Genomic DNA, 25,662 nt, shown 5'->3' on the forward strand with positions numbered 1-25,662 from the left:
CAACCGGGTTGCATAATGCAATAAAATGACAAGCGGTGTTGAGGGAGGATACACAATACCAACAAAAAAAACTACAATAACAACAAGGTTGCTAATGACAATGGTCAGACGGGAAACCGGAAACATCACGTAATGGATTTGTTTACTCTTCGTATTCATTTTTTTCGCATGTTTCCTTTATATATTATATTCATACATATAAAGAGAATTTAGAGTGTGTATATATATGTAACAATACAACCAAGGTAGCGTGTGTTAGTCTGCAGGAAGTAGCCGGCGAGTATCGCTTTCGGCATTATGATACGAGCGGCAGTGGGACTTCACGATGACTGTCCGGTGAATGGAAATTGGCTGCTTTTATTGCAGTGGAGTTATGATTTGCGATTATTATCAGGTTAACCGGTCACGCGGCACGTACACTCAGTCCCCAGGCAGAGTGTTATTAATCTGTGTTGTATAGTGGAGTTATTTACAGTAGCACAAATTTAGAAAAATTCCCAGCACCGCGCAGAGGAGAAGAGCCAAGCAAAACAAAAACACTTTTATGTAACAGAGCTGCTCTCGGGTATAAGGAAGGGAAATTGAAGCATTTCCTGTTTAATTAGCACTAACTATGGCATTTAGTAAGGGTATATGCGATAGTAAGCTATTAGCAGGGTTGCGATTTTTATATTAAAAAATGTTGTAATTAAAAATTTTAAATTTAATTATTATATTAATGCCAAAATCATAATTATTTTGGATTAAACTGTTTTTTTTCAATTCGGTATTTGGTATTAGATTTTATTTTGTTTTTAATTAAGGTTTTCGAAAGTACAATATTGAAAAAAATTCAATATAAATATTAATAAAATTTTGTTTAAGCATTATTTGCCCTTGCAATGAGATATTTTGATATGCATTTCTTATATAATAGTCAATCTTAAGGAACTGGGCTCTGTCGTAAATTTTTACAAGCCTGTTCCAATCGAAAGAAAACCACTAAATAATACTTCCTTTCTGTACTTTTTACTGACCGAAAGCGACCAAAATATCCACTTGAGATGGCTATGGCACTGTCTGAACAACGTACTTGTATTAGTGCTGACTAACGGTCCATACATATATAGAACTGGGCGGCTTTATATCCATATCAATGATCAAGGCCATATAAGCCGTTATTGCGGATACAAAAGTATGGAGCATACGATATTTAATTCTGCTTAATAACTCAACCAATAAAAATTAAAATTAAAAATTCGCATAAAAAATATGCTCATGAAAAAAAGTATTTTACATATGTACGAGTATGTCCAGCAGGTCAGTCATCAGCGCTCATGGAAATAATTGATTTCTCACTTGATAAAGCAATAATTATCAACAGACCGCACTTAAATTGCTGGTTAACACCATGGAAATTGTGAAATCAATGAATTGTTTTTAACCAAAGTCACTTGCTATTATGAATGCATATGTATTATTGATCAGCGAATTCTAGGCTTGTATCGGTTAGTGTGTGTGTAAGTGTAACTTAAAATGCGTTAAATAAAAAAATCGCTTTTTATTGGTGTTAACCGCATTTAAATGTAGCTATTTATTTATATACAGTTAATTAACTGTTTACAACTGTGCAATGATTCAAGCGATACAAATTCGAAGTATACAGGGAGGCGTATAAAATCGCGGAATATGTAAGGCAAATGGAAGTAAAAAATATTAAACTGTCATTAAGCAAGAATCATATTACATGAGCTAAAAAGACAGTATATTACCTCAATTTCTTTTATCTGAAATTATTATATTTTATTTTCTATTATATTCCTTTTAAATTTAGAATTTTGTTTTATTTTAATTTATATTTTTTTTTATTACATTTTTTCTTATTTAATATTACTTTATTTTCATTATATTTTATATTATTTAATATTATTTTATTTATTTTATTTTATTTTATTTTTGTTTTATTTTATTTTAATTTAATTTATGTTTATTATATTTTATATTATTTTATTTAATTTTATTTTATGATATTCTTTTTTTTATTTTATTTTATTTTTATTTAATTTTTGTTTATTATATTTATTTTATTTTTTTCATATTACTTTATTTATTTTATTTTATTCTTTTTTTTATGGTTTTTCTATACTTTATTATTTATTTATTTTTATTCATTTTTTCAACAATGGAATAACAATCAAGTTACGTTATCTCTTGAAAATTTTTATCAAGTATTATTTAATATTACTTTATTTTATTTTATTATATTTTATATTATTTAATATTACTTTATTTTATTTTATTTTATTTATATTTTATATTATTTAATATTATTTTATTTATTTAATATAATTTAATTTTTTTCATTTTATTGTTTTTTTTTTTATTTTATGTTATATTATTTTATTTTATTTTATTTCATTTTTATTTCATTTTACATTGGCATGTTCACCATAACCTCCAACAAAATACGTTGACTCTCGGCTAAGGGTTTCTTCATATCATTCGACATATTTGAGTGACAAACATTACTGTTGCTTACGCTTTAAATGAATATGTCATTCATTTAACATTTCATTGTAAAAGGACAAGGACAAAAGCTTTCCAAATATTGCAACAATGGAAAAATAATCAAGTTACGTTATCTCTTGATCGTTAGAATTTTGATCAAGTAGAAAATCTAAATAATTTATTGTTAAAAAGTGAATAAACACAACAGTAATTCATTTTTAAATTCATCCGCTAAATGCATGTAAACACACCATTATATTATTGAACGCCAAAAAAAACCAACAAAAGCTTTCTAATCACTTGCTGATAATTCATATTTAAAACGTCTAATACGCGCAGCAAATAAAAATAAATCTTATCACTCGCTACATTCATAGATAAGTATATGTAAGTATTTGTATCTGCGTATATATGAGTACATGAAGAAAAGTATTAATGATGAAAATCAATATTATGAACAAACCAAGCGAATTCACTAATAATAACAAGTACATTAGAATTATCTAAATGAAATTGAAAACATGTTTGTTCGTTATTTGTAAGCAGTGAAATTAGCAGATGTATTTTAATCGGATTTTTTGATGTTTTACAAATTGCATAAGCTACACACTTAACAAATATTGCAAGAAAATGCCAAAACACAGACTTTGTGACAGCAAAAAATGCCTGGAGAGTATATGAAAATAGAAAATATACTCGTACATGAATATACTTACATAAATATTATTTTCAGGTTAGGTCAGGATAAGTTAGATGGGTGATTCCCCAAGATGACGGGGATCACACTTGGACTGCTATGTACGAGTACAGTCATTTGTGAAGCCAGATAAGAATTTCTGTAGCTGTATATTAACTTTCCCCAAAATGCCTTGGATGTTTGAAAGTATGAAAAGCGAGGTATTTTAACCTTGATCTGGCAAAAGCGGGACATTAGTGTAGGAAGTGTTGAGATGATTCTATCTCACCTTCTTCCAAGGAGCTTATGCAACTGGCACGCGTTCAACTTTTCAATCTCCCATTAAAACTTCTTCAACTATTAGAAGATGAACTTCGCTGAGGGCGAAGAGCTCACTAGACCTCTTAAGATTTAAACTGGGTCAGAAAGCTCTTGTGACTACACAGTTGCCGGTAGCTAAGCAGCGCTTGCCGAGCTGGAATGGTCAGGAAGCCTTAAACTGGAGTTGATAGATAATTCCCGACAGTACTCCCTCGAAGTATGTGAACAAAGAAAATATGATACTGCCAGGCTCGGTGACCTGATAATTCGAGTAATTTAAAACGAAGTTAAAGTTTTCGAGTTACCCAGCTTCTCTGAGCCTGAGAGCAACTTTCGTGATCATACACCTTCGGGTTATGTGCACGATTGCCATATGTAGCAATTTAATTGCCAACAACTATAAATACATCTGAATGCAGCTCATACAGATATGTACATACGTATGTATGTTTATGAATTTCACTTGAATATATAATATATATGTGCTTAAATTTATACTTTTATTCAGTTACATTTTATTTAATACAGGTTTATTAATGAATATCCATATGATCATATGCATTTACGCTTCTTTAAATTTAATATTAGAAATAGAGATCAAGGGAAAGATGTTATGATCATTAATATAACTTTTTTCATAGATATTATATTTGTATATATGTATATACAGCTACTCAGATACAATAAATGATAGTGAAAACTCTATTATCTGTGCACACTATGCAGGGTTCATTATTTATTTTACATATTTAATTTTTATTCGCTTTATAACTAAGGTTTTTATATTTATATTTCTTTTTATAGCAATTGTGATAATTCAACTTTATCATTTCAACTAATTATTTTTCGCTTCATTTTATTTCATTATTAACTAATTAATTTTCTTTTTTTTTTATCAATTTGTCGATTTTATTTAAATTCATATATTTTCATTAATTTTTATTTTTTATGACCAGATATACCCTGTGGTATATTAACCTTGCCACGAAATTCGAACACGCAAAAGAAAACGTATGTATATACGCGAACTATTTCCTCAGTTTTTGAGATATCGATCAAAAATTTTTCACACATTCTTTATTCTTCAAGAAGCCCATTTGTCGGAACCAATATATTTATTAAATTTAGCCGCTTCGGTCGAGTTAATATCACATACATATATCTCATTTGAAGGTGTTTTTAATATAATTTAGCTGACGCAAATATACAGCAACAAAAATAAGTCTAAGTTTATGGCCTTCAACATAGGTCAAGAAGATACCAAAATTCATTGGAATTTATTCACAAGTTCGTCGAATAATTAATGTTGAAATCTTATCGCAACTTTTAATATAAAGTTTTGCCAGGAACTGAAGGGTCTTTGATTCTCGTATGTTGCAAGCGTAAAAATTGTTCGGTTGCATCCGAACTTAGGCCTTCCTTACTTGTTCATTATCGGTTTTCGCATTTCTTAAAAAAATGAAATGAGTTTACATAACGATTTGATTTCGATTGTAAAAAATTGTGTGTATATTTCTATTCTGGGTTACCACCAAGGCTTCCAATATAGTTCATTAGCGTTGCAGTCGAGTTGATGCACTCATGCATATGTATGATGTGTGTTCATGTGTACATATGAATAAGCGGAGTTTCGACTGACCGCCAGCTGTAGACAGCAAAATTGAACTTTTAATTTGCATATATGTACATACTTGTAGTATATTTACACATTTATATGGATATATGGATATGAACACACAGAAGTGGACACTTGATTTCATTTTTAATATAGGTATATACCTACCTACCATACTATTAACATGCCAATACTAATAAAATGCTCCATTGATTTCATTAAGGTACCTTAGGCACTATCATCAATCTATATGGAGTAAAGTCAGCCGCATGTTCGAAAATACTGACATTAGTTATATAGGGGCTAGATCAAGTTTTCACCTGATTTTATCCATTTTAGGCATAACAATACACTGTTATTATTAAATCACGCTCTCTCATTTTCATTGAGATAACTAACACATTGGCCGATATATGCGGTATACCTAAAGTCAGCCAGAAGTTCGAAAAGCTTTATATGAGGTATACGGGAGCTAATGAAAGTATTGACCCGATTCACCCATTTTTGACATACAGACATACTATTATCAGGAAATGATTCTCTCCGGATTTCAAAAATGTATCCCACACATTGAACGACATATTCGGTACCTAGGGGCTTGAATAGTTCTGCTTAGTTTTTGACAATTTTTTGTCATAAAGTAAAGTTTTATCCCATTAAAGTAATTGGTGCTTTCTTAGTATACTGGAATCAGATGGAATTTAAAATTGTGTGCGTGGTTGTATTTTCGCCGATTTTCGCAGTGCGACATAAGAATATCAGGATAATATTATACACCAAATTTGGTTGAAATCGGTCGAGTAGGTCCCCAGATAGGGATTTTCACCTAAATGTGGGCGGTAGCACACCCATCATCCAAATTTGAAACCGGCACCCATAAAGCCTTTTTTACTAGTTCTAGTGTACAATTTTATGTATGCATTTTGTTATTGATTTATCGCACTTGTAGTAGTTTTTAACACAATCTTTGTATGGGGAGGGGACGGGGTTATTATCCGAATTCACCTATTTTTACACTTTCGTAAGAAGGATTGAAAAAATTTGTGCTGTGCAAATTTGGTTGATATTGTATTAATAGTTTGGAAGATACATATATATATGTACAGTATACTCGGCAGAGTTTTTTTTTAAGATATTCAAACCACAGTTGCGCGGCAAAGGTGCGATTTCGCTCATATACTTGTATAATACCAAACTTCTCACAGTGCCAAGAAACATATGTACCAAGCTTCATCAAGATATCTTTATTTTTATTCAAGTTACAGCTTGCGCAGACGAACAAACAGTCACTCAGATTTCATCTCGTCTCGCCATCCTGATCATTTATGTAAATATATATATAAGTATATGTATGTATATATAACTCCATATCTATCTCGAGTAAAGTATTATAGTCTATAGCTACATATTGCCAAAGTATAAAAAAACTATATAAAAATCATATATGCATATAGATACATATACACTTGTATACAAATGTTTATGTGTACATATGTATGAATTTTTTCCACCAATTTAATTTGGTATTAACCTGTTTATGCTATAAATATGAATATGAATGAATTTATAATGTTTACACATGTTTGTATTTCTACTCTCTCTCTTCTTCGTATCTGCAGTACATTATAAATTTGGAAATACAGGGAGATCAATAAAGCACGTCTGTTTAAACTACGGAATATGTATTTGGAAAATATAGGCCTCTAATACCATCCCACGATTTCAGGGATATGAGGGGTATGGTTGGATAGAGAAGATTCTCCAGATCAAGAATATATATAATTATATTTATAATTATTTATTAGTTTTAAAAACAAAATCACAAAATAATTTTCCAGTTGCTTAAATTTGTGTTCTTGCTTAGAGAATAGTCAGGTTATTGAAGACCCTATATTTAATTTAAGCTATTGAGTGGAATGCATTTAATTGGCATTACTATGAGAACTGATAACGATTAATATGTACACATAATAACTGTAAAATGTCTACTGTCTATTAACTCTGGCTGCAATAATAAAAAGTGATATAACATATCACTTGCACACGCCAGATAAAAGAATTATATTAAAAGAAATTGATAAAAAAACATCTTCAAACCGAAGGATTTAACTCCGTGCTCAAGTGCCCAGACCGCTACAACACTAACAACGTAGACGAATTCCATATCTTCATAAAATGAATTCCATGAATTGTAACCAAACACACATTTGACATTCTATCAATTTATAATTTATTGTCGATTTCAGTTTTCTTTCGTTCCAGCTTACATATTTGTATACAATTGTTGCAAATCAAAATATATTTTAAATTTTATAATTGCACATAAAAAAAATGGTTTTTATTAACAAGTTATTCGTTTTTTACTTGCCACTAATGTAAAAATTAATACAAAATAAAATCACTTAAGATTTATGTAATTTATGCATTAATCAATATTTTTAACAACTGTTAGCTGTATTGTGACAAAAACAACAATAAAAAAAAAATTTACTATTTTTTATACTTATGCTTATTAATTTTTGTTTTTTCATTTTTGTGCTAATTATGTGTACATTGACAACTACAAACAATATGCACTTAAATTTATGTACACTAAAGCATACTGTGATTTGACATTGCGACGCTTATGAACATAATTTTACTAAGACCTTTGCTCATATATAATTGAAGAGCAGATTTACAATTGCTTTCAAAACTAAAAATAGTTCTAGTTATCTAATGTTCGAAGACAATTTGTAGTTATAAGTATTTGCACTTGGCTACTGGAATATAGGCAACCGTACTTTATGCGTCAAAACAAACAGAACAAAAGCAACAATAAGCGCACACGCACTACTAGCTGTCGACATGGTTACATCACAATCCGGTTGATTTTTCGCCACTGCTGCGGTTAACATAATCTCGATATAATTTGTTCATTTGCTCTAAGAAGATGAAAGTCAAAACAGTATGTGGTCCGAGACGACAGAAATATGGTGTGAAACCCTTCCAGAGAGCAAATACACCTTCGTGACGTGCCACCTTGAGAAGAACATCGACGGTGCCGCGATATTCCGGCTTGGCACCTGGAGCGGTTTTCATGTTTTGTATACGTGTCTTGGCAATGTCCAGCGGCATGGAGGTGATGGTTGTAAGGAAGCCACTTAACATACTTGAAACTAAATGCAGACCGATACCCTCTTCCATCTTAAGTGGGCCATTCTTGAAGTAGGTCTTAAATTGTGAATAGGAAGCCAATTGAGTCATGTTCACCACCATGGCACGTCCCACGGTAGGTATACTACCACGCCACAGCGCAGTAACACCTTCTTCGCGTACTATGCGTGTCAATGCATTTACAACATTGGTGTAGTTGCGTCGTTCAGCTGGCGGTAGACGACCATCACTGGCCATACGAATAAGCGCTACCTCAGCCGGTGTGCCAATAAATGCACCACATGCACCGGCTACTACACCCATTGCCATGCTGTCCAATACACCAGGTGTACGTTTAAATTGCACTTGGAATGCATCCACTAAATAAGTGTAGACACCAAGTCGACCTGTCGTATAGGTGGCTTGACGTAGCAAAGCTGCACCGATACCTTGATACAAACCGAATGGACCCTCCTGTTTTATCACCGTCTGTATACAGTGCCATGAGCTGCGATATTCCTTTTTGCCGCCACCAGCACCAGAAATTTGCATTCTTGTCTTAACCAAATCCAGTGGTTGCACAATGCAAGTGGCGCCCATGCCAGCTAAGCCACCAAACATAAATTTCAAACCATTGGGAATGGGAGCTGCTGCTGTAGGCGCCACGGCAACCTTCTTTTCACTTTGATTTGACATTTCGCACTTTTGAAACAAACCTCGCGACCACTTTGGAGCTCAACGAACTAGATGGATGGATGTATTAACACCTTTCCACGACCGCCTCAATACACCAACTGAACTTCACAAACAAACAGCACCACCCTTGTAGTTTCTGTATGGAATTTGGAGCACTAAACGCAAAAGTGCTTGAGTAGCGAAGATACTTCAATTTTGAAATTGTCAATATATATTTAATTTATTAAGCGAATTTTGAACTATATTGCAAGCATTCCAATTTTTTTATAAAAGCAATAACGGAGCAAAAGCCAACAGAGAAAACCGAAAACGCACCCGACTATCAATGAAAAAACGACTTTAAAAAACCCTGTGTTTGCTTTCTGCTAACGAATACACTTGCAAATAATATACAAATGTGTTGCCAACGCTACAAATTTCGTTGGCACAAAACGAAATGATAATGTAAATGCTGAATAACAAGCAAAACTACAGAAACCTAACACTATTCAGTAAATGTAAATGAAATGTTGGCAACACTGTTTCTTTGTACCTGCAGCGAGTGACAGAGTACAGCCGAAGAGATACTTACACACCCTACGGCAGCATCCAATTGAACCATTTTAAGTAATAATAATTTGTATAAGGTTTCATACATCCTTTCAACTATTTTACAAGCGAACAAACATATATAGGCATTCTACTTAATTTCTATGCATACTCATAATTTCTTAAACATTTATCGCAACAAGATTTATGAATTCAATCGTAGAGTATAAACGACTCCCTCTTACCGAAGCCATTTGCCGCTGACAGCTGTTACGACGTCAATATGAAATCAGCTGTTCGCACTGATTGGAAAAAAATCTAAGAAGAGTATAAATTCAAAGAGAGCTGAGTATACGCTCTGCATAAAGTACATGTTCTCTTCGATTCCTCAAAATCACTCGTGCACAGTGTTGCATTCATATGAAACTTTTGTTGCTTTTGCTTATATGTTTGCTTTTATCACGCATGCATTTGTAAATTTTCTACGAAGAAAAACTTTTATCGCCAAAAAAATGCAATTCAGAGATCTCAACGTATTTGTATAAGGAAATTACCTTGCACTTGGCACAGTCTCAGCACAACGACGCAGATTCATATGTATGTACATACATATATACTTAAGTCCCCGCTGTCCATTCTACTCTACGTAGTCACCTTCAAACTATTTTGGGAACGACGCAAAGATTTTCCTATGCTATGTATATACGAATGTGTGTGTTTGTTTGAATGTTTACAGGCATACGGTGTGCGAACGTGTGGGCGACCGAGTGAATAGCATGAATGAGTACAATGGGTTGTTTCAGAAAGTAATTTATTAAAAAGTTGAACACATTGCCATGCAAATGTATTAAGGCGGTAGTGATTACTTAAGAACTACTTATTTTAAAGATTCCAAACTCCCATTGAACGAAAGCTCGTAAACTGCTATAACTAAATCCCAAACTAAAATATGACGCTTTAATTCGGTAGTGGGGATAACCGTGAGCTAAAAACTTATAAAAAAGGATGTGGGTTCTAAAGATTTAAAGTTCATATCTCAAAAACCACTAAATCTATGTATACATATAAACTAAACTTGCTAAAAATAACAACATTCATCATACCTCTACGTGTAATCCTATATCAGGAACTGGTCGTATATTTCGGTGTGAAATTACGCTACAACCATGCCTACTTCGCATATATCGCAATTTTATATTACTGAAATACAAAGACAACACTTTCCTGATAATAATGTGTTTATGTGTCAAAAATGAGTAAAACCGAACTTCCGGTTGAGAGCAAGCGTTTTTAGTACCCCTATCGACAGTGTGAAAATGAGTGAAACCAGGTTACAACCCCGCCCTCTCCCCATATAACGGTACTGTTAAAAACTACTAAAAGCGCGATAAATCAAGCACTAAACCTGCCAGAGACATTAAATTTTATATCTGGAATGGTATGAGATGACTTTATAGAAACCATGCTCAGAATAAGACAGTGGGCGTGGCACCGCCAACTTTTAGGTAAAAACCCCTAACTTTGGATCTGCTTAACAAAATTCAACCAACTTCGGTACATAACATTCTTCTCATATTTCTATCTTATAGTGCGAAAATGGGCGAAATCGGATTTCAACCACGCCTATTTACCATATAACACCATTTTAAATTCCATCTGATTCTTTCCCTTTCCACTATGCAAATCAAGCACTGTATCGGGGTTAAACTTAGTGTGAATAATGCGTTTAAAGTGTGCCCCCTTGTGACCAAAAATTGTCTAAATCGAATTAAAACTGTTCAAGCCCCTAGGTACTGAATATGTGGACCCCAGTGCCTATAGTTGACCTTTTACCGAAAATATCGGTCAATGTGTAAGATATTATATATAATTGAAATTCATATAATAAAATAAATAAATGAAACTTTCGATAATAGCATACTTTTGTGTCAAAACTGGATCCTTACAAGTTGCAAGAGTATAAATCGTTCGGTTACACCCGAACTTAGAACTTCCTTACTTGTTTAGTATAAAGTTTTGCCAACACCTGAAAGTATTTCGCCTGCTTAGATCCTTACAAATTGTAAGAGTATAAAACCCTTCACCAAGAACTAAGCCGTATTTAGGATTCCGAATTCAATTGACTGGAAGTTACGACAGAAATTGTCAGTATTTTGTAAATAATAATACAAGTATTTTAAACCGAGTCGAATCATTGCTGCATTTTTTTTTTTCACTTTCAACGAACCGTCATTGAGTATTCCGTTAGCACACAAGATATGTAAATTTGCTGTCATTTTGTTATCAAAATTTGTAAACTTATTTGTAATGTAATTGTCTAAAAATTAACAAAGAAACGAAAAACAGTATATATAAATTATTTGTGTGTATATTTTTGAAATACTTGTAGTAGCGTCTTCGGTATGCCTGCCCAAATCACCACCCTTGAACAGATCATCCGTTACAAGCGGAAGAAAAAGCTCTACAATATGACGCCCATGTTTCTATATAATTACTACAAACATCGCTGTCGCGTCAAGAATGCCAAAAAATACGTCGACGATTCACCACCGATTTTGCACTTAACGAATATAATGAATATGAAAAATAATTATCTCGACATGTCGGCCATTTCGGAAATTATGCGCACGAATACCGAAATTTTGGAATTTTTTGGACGAATGCAAATTTTGGGACGCAAGAGCTCATGGAATGATTCCTTCGATGCACAATGGCGCTATTCACGTATAGCCCCTATGCTTAGATCATTGGAAGCTATTGAGAAAGAGAATCACTTCATAGCGAGACGTGTGTTGAGCGCGCAAAAAATGGTCAATACAAATTTAAGGCCACTCTCAGCGAGTTATGTTGATTTTCGCACGCCCAAAGAGATCTTAAGTAAATACAAATCCGAAATAATCTTACTGCCCAGGCGCTCTGAGCAACGTTTACTGCTGCGTCCAATTGTTTACTTCGACTTGGAAGTTGTCGATCTCTACTCTATCGGCCGTTTCATCGTACAGCTTTACACGGAAGCATTCCCACAGGCAGTACTAGCGATGGTGCGTACGTGTCAGCAACAAAAATTACATAGGCTTAAATTAATACGCGCCTTTCCCAATCTTTGGGCCGAATTTGAACTTAAACTAGATCCGAAAGACATGGACTTGACTACAGAATCGCACATCGAATATGATAGACGTGCGTTGAAACAGAACATCGGATCTGGTATATTATCATTCTCCCTGAAGCATATTGCAACATTGCGTAAGGGTATTTTAAGTTTTTCTCTGAGTTTTAGACCGCTCTCAGTAGAGATGAAGGATCGTGTGCCTTTCGGTGTTTTGATAAGAGGTAAGCGTGGTCTTTATTTGCTGGAGAGTAACGGCACAAAGCATGGCAAACCGATGAAAAGAGTTATTGCAACGGCGATGGGTATAAATCCATAAAGGATATCCGCATAGTAAAAGAAGAGTTGTTCCCCGTATAAGGAATCTTCTAATAATTTCTCTCTATAAATTCTGCTTAGGCGTTTCATTCAAGGGCGGTAGGTTAAACTGAAGTTTAGTATTTTTTTATTTTTTTTTGGAATGAGTTTTAAATTGTTTTAAGCGTAGCCAAAATTTTATTGTATGTGAGTGTGTGTTAAAATTCTATGTAAATCCCGGTATATAATCCCTAGTAAAGCTTTTAATAAAAAAAAAATCTTCAAAAATATAAGTTATTCGATGAAAATTATTTCAAAAGAAGAGCTCAAAAGCGGTTTTTAATTACCAATTCTTATTAATGTAATTTATTCTCTGAAGAGAGGTTATATTGATTACACCTTCACGATCCTCGGCCAACGTGATTTAAAAAACAATTTAGCGTAAATAATATTCCGCTTAGAGACCTGAAAATATCGTCAAAAAGACTAACTGAAAGAGGTTGAGTATTTTTTAAGCAACGCAAAACCAAATTTTTAAAGCTTTTAAAGACTAAGATTCTAGGGTTATATATGTAGTAAGTATAAGTGGTACACGTATAAAACCTCTCAAACGTGCTAACAATATCAAATTTGTGCAGAAGTATAAAGATATTTAGAATATTATATATAAGAAACTTCTGATGGACGATATGTTGCTCTATATATCTTTGATATATCGATGTCGTCCCTCTATTGATATACTGAAAATGGAACTACGCAGCTTTTTTTATTTCTTTAGGAGTACAAATTTTAAACACAAAGAAATACAAAATTATGTACCCGAAATCTTGCTGGTTGCCTCTGCCTTAACTGATTCTAGAGTGGTAATAATTTTAGATTACAAAATAAATAATTTTGCTACAACTTTCACCATTTGGGTCACAATAAACAATAACAATTCTGAATTTATAAACTGGTAATCAGAGTTTATCTAAGAACAAAGTTAGTGTAAGTTATGTACAATACAATCTGATAGCTTATCAATTTGATATTACGGTGCTCGATTTAACTGTTAATAAACCTGTTTTTCGCATTACCCTCAGATATTTCTATTGGTATTTCTTGGTACTTTTTATTGTAGTATTTCAAATATAAAATAACATGAACTGATACTCACATCTTCATATACTAATATTGTCTTGATTGATTGGTATCTTTAATTTATACCAAGACCCTCCAAAAAAATGGTAAATAACATAACATAACTCTTTTTCTTATCCAAGGTCTTAAATATACAAAGATGTACATGTTTGTGACATGATGTTGCATGCTCAGACTTTAGGCCATTCATTTCCCCAGATAGCGCTCCTCCTTTTATACTAAGGTCACCAAACCATATTACACATAGACATATCATCAAGGCAGCGCTTGTGCTATTCCATATTTTTACAATATATGTGTTGCCATCAATCAATGTTACTACTGATTCTACCCATATTCACATTATCTCTCTAACCCACACGATAAGTAAAAATATATACAGGGTGGTTAGAAGATTCCTTAAACACTTTTGTTAACAAAATCAAAACAGAATTAATATGGAAATCATTGGATTTCTCAAAAGTTACAATTGGTACACAATTTTTTTCAATTATAATTATTTTTTGAATTTCCTAAACGAAGCAATTATTTTTTACCCTGAACGGGGTATATAAAGTTTGCCACGATATTTGTAAAAGTCAGAAAGAAACGTCGGAGACCATATAAAGTACATACTTATATACATATTTAAAGTGTCCATGACCGTCTGTATTTAAGCGAACTGATCCCACAGTTTAAGTTAACGTTTCTTCTAATTTTTTATATTTTCAAAAAACAAATTCGTTTTGGTCACCCTTTACATTTACATCGACCCTCAGACATATTTAAATGTGAGCTGCTATCTTTATCTAAGAATATCCATCATCCAACCCATAGTATTGGTAATCAATAGATTTTCACGCTGTGCTAATCAAAAGCATTTTGGCATTAGTGTAAAGTTGAATGAATCGCCTGAGCCATGGCTACACATGTAGTATGTCCGCTTGCTTCCTCAGATTCGACAGCTTTGAAGGATGTGCGAGTGAGTATAGGTGCACACAATTTTGTGTATATATATTATTCTTAGGTACTTGTTGTTGTTACCTTTGTGCACTCATCGCGTGTCCTTTACATGGACGGACGACACATTCACCTGTACATATGCTTAGGATTTTCAAAGCTGGCTAATAATAAATGTATATAAGAGAGTAGTTGACACTTGAAGGTTGCGCGCTGCACGCACACAAGCCTTCAACCGCAGGGCCCACAAATCACCTGTCTTCAATGCGTTTGCTTAATGCGCTCACGATACGTTGGAAAGCTATTTCAGGAATTAAGCAATCGGTAGGGTTAGAGCATAACTAGAGAGGTAGAAGATTTCTGTTAACTTCAATAACTTTCGTGTTGCTTATGGATTTGCATTTAAGGATTTTAAACAAAATTTGACACATGTCGTAATGAATTTCTATTTTTAGTTTAGCCAAAAGAGCCGTGAAATTAAATTTAAGAATGCACGTAAATAAATTCAGCGCGGCTTTACTTTCCTCTCATATCAGATAACTTTAACTACGGATACCTCACGAATGTTTGTATATAAGTATGTGACGTCATACTAGCGAAGTGATAAAAATGTTAAGTGACATTTTTACAGTGCAGCCAGGCATTCCAATACGAATTTAAGCAATTTGACCATATTAATGATAACAGAAAAAATACTTCCCCAGAAGTTGATATTTTTATGATACTAGTTTAAAACAAATCCCTCTACAAATGTCGCAAATAATAACCGTACTGCTTTTAGTTCTCAAATTGGCTATAGGTTGCAAAGTAAGTCATTAGAAATGTCTAGGAAACCCTACTTCCATAAAAGAATTATGCTAAAAATATTATTTTCTGAACCATAAAAACCAATTAATTTAGAGAGTATAAAGAGTTTAGGGAGTTCATACAAAAATAAGGTTAGAGATATTATAATAAATCCTAAATGAATTTTTAACTGAATATTATTAACTGCGATACTAATTGATAGAACATTAAATAAACTTAATTCCATTTTAGAGATCCAAATAAGTTTCCATGAAACTATTTACAAAGTGGCTTTCTTTACAATGGAATAATTCTTTATTTTTCGAGATTTTTCACGAATCGATCCATACATTCGCATACCCGGCAGGCTTTTAAATTAGTATTGAAAGCATATATATATTTTGTAGTGGAACTTAATGCTTTCTGGCGTTATAAAGGATCTGTAGGTCTATGTATGGCGTAAAAGTCAGCCAGTGTTACCTAATCTAACCTTTAAACAAGACGTACATATATAAATTCTACAACTACAGACTTCAGAGATAAAGCATTTGGAGTTTTGGTATTAACAAAAAACTGGATAATAAAATTTCGTATGCTAATGAGACACTATATTTATACCCTAAACGGGGTATATTAAGTTTGCTATGAAGTTTGTAACACCCAGTAGGTAGCATCGGAGACTCTATAAAATATATACACAAATGATCAGCACGACGAGCTGAATCGTGTTAGCCATTTCGTCTGTCTGTATATGCGAAAACTAGTCCCTCAGTTTTTGTTTCCTTTGTATCACGTACATAGATGCAAAATTAGTATTTTAGTAGCGTCTATTTACTATCTTCCAATTATTTTGAAAATTTTTAACTAATCTGTTCATCAACACAAAAACAATAATCTTCAAAACAATTTTTTCAAAGCAATATACTGCTATATTTAACTATCGCAAACCCAACTCACGCCACCAAGATAACGAAATCAAAATAATTTGGTTTTTAAATAACAGTTCTAACAAATGAACCACATAAAAAACAGAGGTGTGTCAAGCACGCTATTAGATGATAGCATATAAAATGTTAATTTTGAATATGCGAATTCATTTCCTATCGCAATACATGCAAACACACCCAGTTACGTTATTATTTATTACAAAAATAAAACGAGATCAAGCTGAAATTGAGTATTGCATAATAATTTATTGCTGGAGCATCCGAAGCTAACTCAAGTGTTGTCGAGGGTGTTGCGAGTGGCGCCACGCGCCATCGGCACAATATTGATAAGCGTTAAACGTATCGACCCCGACTAACCTTCAACAGACGAAATGAATGTACAAGCATATGAAATAATATACAAACAAATGAGGTTGGTTGCTTTTTCTTTTGTTTTTTACTTTGACAAAATGCAATAAAATCAAAATGACAATGCTATTTCAATCAGCAACATCAGTTGAAGACGCACTCGATTTGATCATAGGATGCGTGCTTAATTGTGATCCATAATTGAATTTTTTTGAAAATACCAAAATTTTGTGATTTATAGAATAATTTCAAGAGTGCAAGCATATTTTTTCAACGGTATTCGGTTTCAACTGGGGCTAAAATACAACCAAAACTGATCTCATTTTATTCACTGTCCTTGCGGATGTACAGTCGTTAGTTGTGTCTAGTGAATTCCAAAACCTATCAATGTACAACTAAAACCCTAGCTGATAGTGCTGTGAAATAGATAACCTCTTTTTTTTGCGAAACATTGTTTTTTCTCCTGAGGAAAAATCTTCATATGGTCCAACCAAAGATTTTAAGTAATTCTCTTCATTTTACCGACCTGTTCAGCACACAGGTATCTTTATGTTTCGAAGAACGTTATTGAGATTACTTTTTACTCAATTCAAAAAACTGCTACATGAGAAAACAGAAGTCACAATGAAGACAGGGTGTATATTACTTTTAACCGTACCCTCATCTCGCTGAGTTTTAGCACAAGCAAATTCTACTTTCTTAAAAAACAAAGGACTGAGCAACTGTATCAGCGTACACTTGATTACGGGTCCAAAGAGTAATGAACAGATAGTGTTTTCAAGTGATCACTGACATAAAGAACAATTGTACCCGAAAGTAATTTACAGCAAAAGGGTATTATTGCTTTGTACACTTAAGATCTTCTTTTAATCGTACGAAGGTTCAAGATGCAACAAAAGAGTTCTCTTACTATATATTAAAAAAAAAATGGGACATTACAATTGTTTTTCTTATTGAAAGCGATACTTAATATTTCTGAAAAATTGGTATAGTGTAGAAATTAATTAATCATGGGTTTGTGATATTTTGGTTGTTCTTTGTAAACAATGCTTGTTTAACGCATCATCAAGTTATAGTATTTATTTACCAGGATCATTTTAAAACATGTATTTGAATTTTTCGGAGAGTTTACAAAAAAGCGTTTACAAGATGTCAGGATTATTAATGGCAAACAAACGCGCTTATCATAAAGTTTCTTCCTAGAAAACACATTTTTTAGTTAGTTTCGTATTAAAACTTGGATGTTGCGAACATTAGTCATAAAGTTGACCAGGGAATATTGTCTGTGATGTTGGAAAATCGGGAGTCTTCAATTATCCAACATATCATCCCATATGAAGGGCGGTCTGACCAAGACCTTAACATAAAAACTACATATATATTAAAGAAAAACTTTAATGTTTCCAATAAATAGAAAGGAAAAAGTTTTTTTACAAAAGTTGGGTATTTTGTAAATCTAAAACAAAAAAATGCTAATTTCGGTTGCTCGAAGTTATAATACCCTTTACAGATTCATTTCTTATAGCAACTATATGTAAAACTAAATCGGAACACGTAACCGGCCGACAGTTTGTATCCAACGCAAAGCCTATTGATACTTCTTTATAGCCACGTTGTTGGATAAAAACAATTTTTACGTCGAATTAAGGTTATTTAATAAGGAAAAAAGATCTTTTATCTTGATTTTGTTCGTTCAGTTTGAACAGAAGATATATGCTATAGCGAAATACTAGAAAATTATCTATGCCGAATATCGTGAAGATATCCTGTTAAATAAAAAGTTCGCGTAGATAAAGGCAGATGGACAGACAGACAGACAAACGGACATGCCTAATCTACTCAGCAGCTAATCATTTATATATACACTTTATAGGGTCTCCGATATTTCCTTCAGTTGTTACAAAGTTAATATACCCAGTACAGGGTATACAAATTTAATTTGCAATTTTTTGCAAATTTCAGCAACCCACTTCTAACATTTGAACGTTACGTGTGCGTTCAACGTTCCCAAATTAAAATGTGAGTCTTTTAATACACAATTTTTAGTAAATAATATTTCTATACCACTACCAGTAGTTACATACGCACTTAGTATTAATACATTGATTTCACATCACGCCGTTATTTTCATCCTTTTGTTGTTTTACGCAACTGCCCACGTACATAATAGGGTGGAGCGAAAAAGGAACTCGAAATTTACTTTAAAAGTGAGTGGGGATCTAGATTTGTTGATTATAAAAAAAAAAATCCCCAAAAATTTTTTTTTTATAATCAACAAATTTTACCCTCAGGCTAGCAAAAAAAATTTTTTTTACGCTCCACCCTTGTAAATACATAAATCCATAGTTTTATTATTTTACTTTTTAAAATATTTATTAAATTAAAATTGTTTTCTTTCACACGCACCGGCTTTGGTTGATTGTGTGCCCGTCTTCCTGCTTGCAGTGGCATGCCCAACCAGAGTATGTCTCCACACACCGTACCAGATGTTGCTGTGGCTCGTTCGTTCACCGACATTTTTCCAATAGTTTTATTCGGTGTGCACTCTTCGCTTGCATACAGATGCCACACTATGTACTATGTATGTATGTGTGTAGTTGCATAAAGGAAGCAAAGCTCTGAGCTCTTCTCCGGCAGCAGCTGCACATTTGTCACACTTAATACTTACCATTTCACACACAGTCGCGCATAGTTTTATGTAATATGTTTATATATTCCATGATATAATAAAGTACAGTGGAACAAGAAAAAACGTTAACTCGTTGCGCCGAAGCTATAATACCCTTCACAAATATAAAGATTACTTACAAGCACTAATTCCGATCGTTCAGTTTGTATGGCAGCTAGTATATCGATCTGATCTGAACAATCTCTTTAAAGATTACATTGTTGCCTTCGACAATAATTCATGCCTCATTTTGTGAAGATACCTCGTCAAATGAAAGACGGACATGGCTAAATCAACTCAGCTCATCATGCTGATCATATATGTATATATTTTATAGGTTCTCCGACGTTTCATTTCGGGTGTTACAAACTTCGTGTCAAAGTGTCGCACAAAGTCGCATAGTGTTTCGGGGACAATTTATTGGCCAAGTAAAGAAAGTAAGCTTATCAAATTAGTTTTATGTGTGAACTAGGTTGAAAGAAGTAGATAATTTTGAAAATTTCTTTAACCTTAAAATCTGTTTGCAACATAGTTTTTTATCGTAAAACGAAAGTTAAAGCTTTCATCCACGCTCTCCCATCGTTTTAAAGAATACTAGTCAAAGTAGTTCTGATGACTCTTATTCGCTGAGAGCCAGTTTGAAAATGCCATGCATTGTTCGTGGCCGAAAGCTGTTTGTTTGACGACATATAATTCGGGCTTTCACCTCTTTGAACAAAATCCTGCCGTTTGTGGTGTGCATCTTGATGTACTTAACAAACGGCTAGGCCTGCCATATTCCAAACGCACTTATATTAGTTTCAACTCTTCCTTTACCGTTTGAAACGAAAAGGAACCTTCCGGAACCTTCGAACCGCAACTCAGCTATATCTCAAAGTTTAGTTTAGTACCCAGATAGATTATGTGGAGAAATCCGGCAACTTCTTAAGCCTTTCGGAACCTATTTATATATAGTTATATTTTGGGTCAAAATCGTTTAGTCAAATGTATTTGCGTATTCATTGTATGTATCAATATTAAGTGAATTTGTCTGAGGAAGTATAATTATTATTTATTATTATTCTGAAAAGCAAACTTGTTAACGACGTTGCTAGTAGATCGCAGTTTAGTTAGAAAAAAAACTGACTCTGATTAACAGTTCAATTTGTTCAATTAGAAAATACCAGACATCGCTGGCCTCTGTGCGACTTGGCTAAGCATGTGATCTCTATCAAAGAAAGGAGATAGTAGAGGTTTCGCTAACAACTTTTCATTTAGTCAATACAGTACATATTTTGATGTGAGTGCTGCTTTCCAAAAACTGTAGAGAAACAGAGACGCATATGAGAACTTCTAAGTCCAAAGGATGAATTTATCATATATTAACAAAAAACCTATTCAAAATATATGCTTTACATATTTGGTACACTTCGATTAGTAAAAAAAATTATAAAAAATGTATATGTAACATTTTAACACTTTGTGCACACTGTGCATCACACAAAGGTCGTCTGGAATGTCGAGAGCGGAAAAAGTTATGATGAGTATCAAAGGATATGAAGACAATGAGCGAAAACGAGAACGCAAAAGCGACAAAAGCGTACCTATATAAAAATAAAAGTATTTTGTGAAAAGTAAGCACGCACAGTATTTGGTCGGATGTGAAAATATTGATGGCCACAGAATATGTATCAGATTATAATAAGCACAGCAACAATTTATAAGTAATGCAATGAAGCGATGAGTGATGTTGAGTGAAAAGTCTTGTATGCTAGGTGTGATGCTTTAAAATATTATGAAATAGTATGTGGGATTGTGTAACATAGTGGCGATAATATATATCTACTATTTCAAATAAGTATTATAAGTTATAACTCTTGTTAAAAATAACTGTATTCTTCAACTAAATTAATTATATATATAGTTGGACTTTTTTAAATTTTTAAAATTATATGATTTTTCTAAACAATAATTATGAAATAAATTAAGTTTAAATTTTCAACATTTAAATAAATTAGAAACAATTTAGAATTTTTATTAAGCATCACTGCTTCTAAGTGGTTATAATAAATAAATGGATATAAATGTCGTAAATATGCTTATCTCTATGACTTCTTATTGTATTACATGCACAAACACACAGTCACCAATAACCTTCCAAGTGGCTGCAATAAAAATGTAGAGAAATGCGATTTTCTTTCCGCCTGTCTTCCTGCCGGTGCCACAAATAATATGCAATCAAATGCAGAAACTCATTAGAGGCGTGTGGCAAACGCAACAACTTGACGTTTGAAATTGTAGCAAGCACACAAAACAAGCTGAAAAGGGACTAACGCACTGAGCGGATCTCCGCAAGTCGACAATGCAATAACTGTAATGATTCCGAATCCAAGTCGGAGTATGAGTTTTACAGTTTTCAGCATCGCGAAAGGAAATAAAAGCGAAATAAAGGAAATAAGAAATGAATAAAATATCTTGTATAAAAGAAATTGAAGAGACAAGAAGAAGAGCAAGTAAAAAAGAGGGCATATATTTATATTTAAATACATATATACTCGTCCTATGTATGTACATATGTATGTCCTACGATGGACATCACAATTATATCATATATTTGTGACCAAGGTGATGTTGTCATTTACTGTTAACGCAGCGTTTATGAATGCAATTGAATATATGAATGCACATACAAACAATTTTAGTTGAATTTATTTGAATATGTATGAGTAAATATGCAATTTCACTAATATATCTAGAATATCGCAACGCAGTTGATACTAGCAGTTGAATCGGTTAGTGGTGATTAATGCAGTTAAGAAGTGAAACAATTGAAGTTGTTTACAAGATCTGATAAGTTTTGTTAATGATTTTTGTAACGAAGGAAGACTGTGAATAGATAAATAATTTTCTTTTTAATTAACTAAATTTAGCTTTTAACTTCCCTTCCAAACATATTTTTCTTAATTTTTTTTGTTTTAATTTCATTTATTTGTTAACACAACCTAGATATACGCAGAACTTCCAAATCGATGGTTTATCCTAAAATGTGAAATACTTTTGTTACTTTGGCAGTATTAAATCTGCAAACAGAGGATCAAAGGAAGACAACTCCAACCGCATAAAGAAGGTCAAGCAAGCTTTCGACGACCTCAATGCGGACAGGAGCTCTTCGCGTACCAAAATAAAAGTATTTAACTCCAATGTTAAGGCCAGCTTTCTATAATATAATATCTTAAGTCTAAAAAAATTCAAGTGAAATCAAGAAACTAACACAAGATCAAAACAAAGGTAAAAGTCTCGAAGTGGCCCTTTGGTCCTCCACGTAATCCATTCGATTTCTTCGGATAATGCCTGTTGAATTTTAACGCAACCCTTTTTATACTCTGAACAGAATATATTAAGATTACCATGATGTTTGTAACACCCAGAAGGAAACGTCGAAGGTCCTATTAAATATATATCTACCATAAATGATCAGCTTGACCAGCTGAGTCGATTTAGCGATGCCCGTCTGTCCATCCGTTCGTCTGTATATACGCGAACTAGTCCTTCAGTTTTTGAGATATCGATATAAAATTTTGCAGACGTTTATTTCTCCCCAAAAAGCTGCTCATTTATCGTAACCGATATTGGACCACTATGAACGATCTTCATCAAGTTCGACAAAAAAAATGAACGATCGGAATCAAGTTCTTGTAAGGAATCTTTTGCATTTGTAAAGGGTATTATAGCTTCGGTGCAACCAAAGTTAGCGTTTTCTCTTGTTTATTATACAATAAAGTTTTGCACCACCTGAAGGTATTTCCCTTTTCCTTTGAGCTTTGCAAATTGCGAGAGTATAATATGGTTGGTTACACTCGAATTTAACCCCACCTTACTCGTTTATTTTTATTATATTGTTTATATCATTTTTATATTTTAGTAAATTTAAATATTTCACTGCAATCGAGTGTTATACGAGTACTTGTAGATAGAAATAATATTTCTTCTGAGATTAACGGCTTTTATATTGGTAATATTTAAGTAATTTGTTTCGTCTCTATTATTATTTTTTTAACATTTACATATGTACAGTGTTTACTGCAATTGACTTTATGAACGTCTTATAACTTCTCAAAACCAATGCTTATTTAGTGGATTTAATAGAAATGCTCTTTCAATGGTTCGGCATTGTTATTAACCGCAGAGTATTAGCCATAAAATTCTTTAAAATTATTGACATTAAGAGCGAACATAAAAAGACAATCAATGTGCTTGAAAAGATTCGAGTATTCGAACAATGTGCATAAACGAGCACTTCAGCTCGTTTATCAACTGCCATAAGTATCTCAAATACATATGTACTATATGTTATGTAAACACATAAGCATCGATTTGTTTAATGCCACCTAACAAATCTCAGAATTTAGTGGTTCGTAAACTGCACATAAAAACTATATGCGTTGGAAAGTAATGATCCAATCAGTAGTATAGTGAAGCTTAGCAGCTAAGTTATGCAGTAGAGTTATGGCTCATCTTGAAAGCTCATATAAATAAATAATAAGAGATGATCGTTAAATATGTGTATAAATAATATATATATATAACAATATGCGTTTTTATGCTTGAAAAATACCAGGGGTATGATCATTAGAGGCGATTTTCTTTTACCAACTTTTAATGTTCATCGACTTAAAGCCTCCCTAAATGTACTTGTAGACTACATTTCTCATGTAATAAATTGGATTTAAAGAAATATAATTCTATACTTTTATGAAAATGAAGACAATTTTCGGCTGTTTATTGTTCTTAGAAATTTAAATTATTCCAAATTCAATCAATACACTTGTTAAAATCCATTTTAATTAAGGTAAAATCATATATTATAATTTTGAGAATAGAAAATCATATTTCTCAAAGTAAATACAAGTTTATGAATTTTTTTGTCGACAGTTTGGTCAAAAATACAAAATACTCTTACTGCTCATAAATACGATTTTAAATTTCCGTATTAAGAAAATTACAAATTTCCCTGCAGTTTCAGTCGTGTACCATTTATAAGCTTTGCTGCACTAAATAAATACAAACACAAGCACATAAGCAAATGCGTTAAACCGGTTGCGGAAACCAACAATTTTGTATACAAGTCTGCATAGAAGTATGTATATATTCGTATACAAATATCTATTGATATATAATATAAATATGTCTACCAATATAAAAAAATGCAGATACAATTTATATATATGTTCATATATAAAGCAAACTAGCAATATCGCATTACGTCAGTGGTTTGTGCGTCTGCAATTGATGTTGACCACAAATTCCATCCAATCAGTGATAAAAGTGAGCGGAGTGTTGGTTATAGTGATAAAGCAATAGGTGATAAAAAAAAAACCAAAATCATATAATAACATATATACCTATACGTATATATGTGTGTATATATATAAATGTGTGCGTGAAGGAAATGCACCGTGACCAGAAAACTCTGGGTGACACAATTTACTGTTGCACAAGTAACCGCAAATGACATTGAAGCCATCCTGTGAACAGCAGCACAATGAAGCGGATATTAGAAGGATACTGGTGAGATAACAAGGTGATAAAGAAGTATGTTTTGTACAGTTTATTATATTATATTAATAAATGAAATTTTTATAGTTCATAGTCGGAAATAAGGTAGAATACAGCGGACAGTTTGATATAAGGAATAAGTATTGTATATACTTATAAATAGTAGTATCGTATGACCATATTTGCGTGGGTCTTATATACTTCAAAATATAGGAACTAGTTTTATTTAAACTTAAAGTTTAAGAACACTAGGGGGCGTCAGAGTCGAGTTTATACAAAAAAAAATCGGTTTGTGGTCTACTATTGTTCATAACTCATATTCATTACTTTTTATATTATATCGTATGTAAAACGTGTCTTATATCTCAGCCGATCTATCTAAGCACAACATTGTATGATGATTTAAATGATATTTATAAGAATCTATTGTATTTG

General features: G+C 32.7%; 2 protein-coding genes and 1 long non-coding RNA gene across 3 annotated transcripts in view; 1 reads left to right on the forward strand and 2 right to left on the reverse strand.

Annotated features, from left to right (window-relative positions):
• LOC138855861 (uncharacterized) overlaps positions 1-25,662 on the reverse strand; it is a 129,469-nt gene that overhangs the window by 94,509 nt on the left and 9,298 nt on the right. The gene's annotated exons all lie outside the window — the stretch shown is intronic.
• Positions 7,306-9,275, reverse strand: LOC106619636 (mitochondrial 2-oxoglutarate/malate carrier protein). Its single transcript, XM_014237823.3, has one exon. It carries the CDS (start codon positions 8,928-8,930, stop codon positions 7,956-7,958), a length of 975 nt encoding a protein of 324 aa, XP_014093298.2. The 5' UTR covers positions 8,931-9,275; the 3' UTR covers positions 7,306-7,955.
• Positions 11,674-13,157, forward strand: LOC106619641 (uncharacterized). The gene is made up of 2 exons (XM_070106043.1): positions 11,674-11,767; positions 11,851-13,157. Exon 2 carries the CDS (start codon positions 11,861-11,863, stop codon positions 12,884-12,886), a length of 1,026 nt encoding a protein of 341 aa, XP_069962144.1. The 5' UTR covers positions 11,674-11,767; positions 11,851-11,860; the 3' UTR covers positions 12,887-13,157.

The sequence above is a fragment of the Bactrocera oleae genome, chromosome 2 (assembly GCF_042242935.1).
Source record: "Bactrocera oleae isolate idBacOlea1 chromosome 2, idBacOlea1, whole genome shotgun sequence".
In the NCBI taxonomy this organism is placed as follows: Eukaryota; Metazoa; Arthropoda; class Insecta; order Diptera; family Tephritidae; genus Bactrocera; species Bactrocera oleae.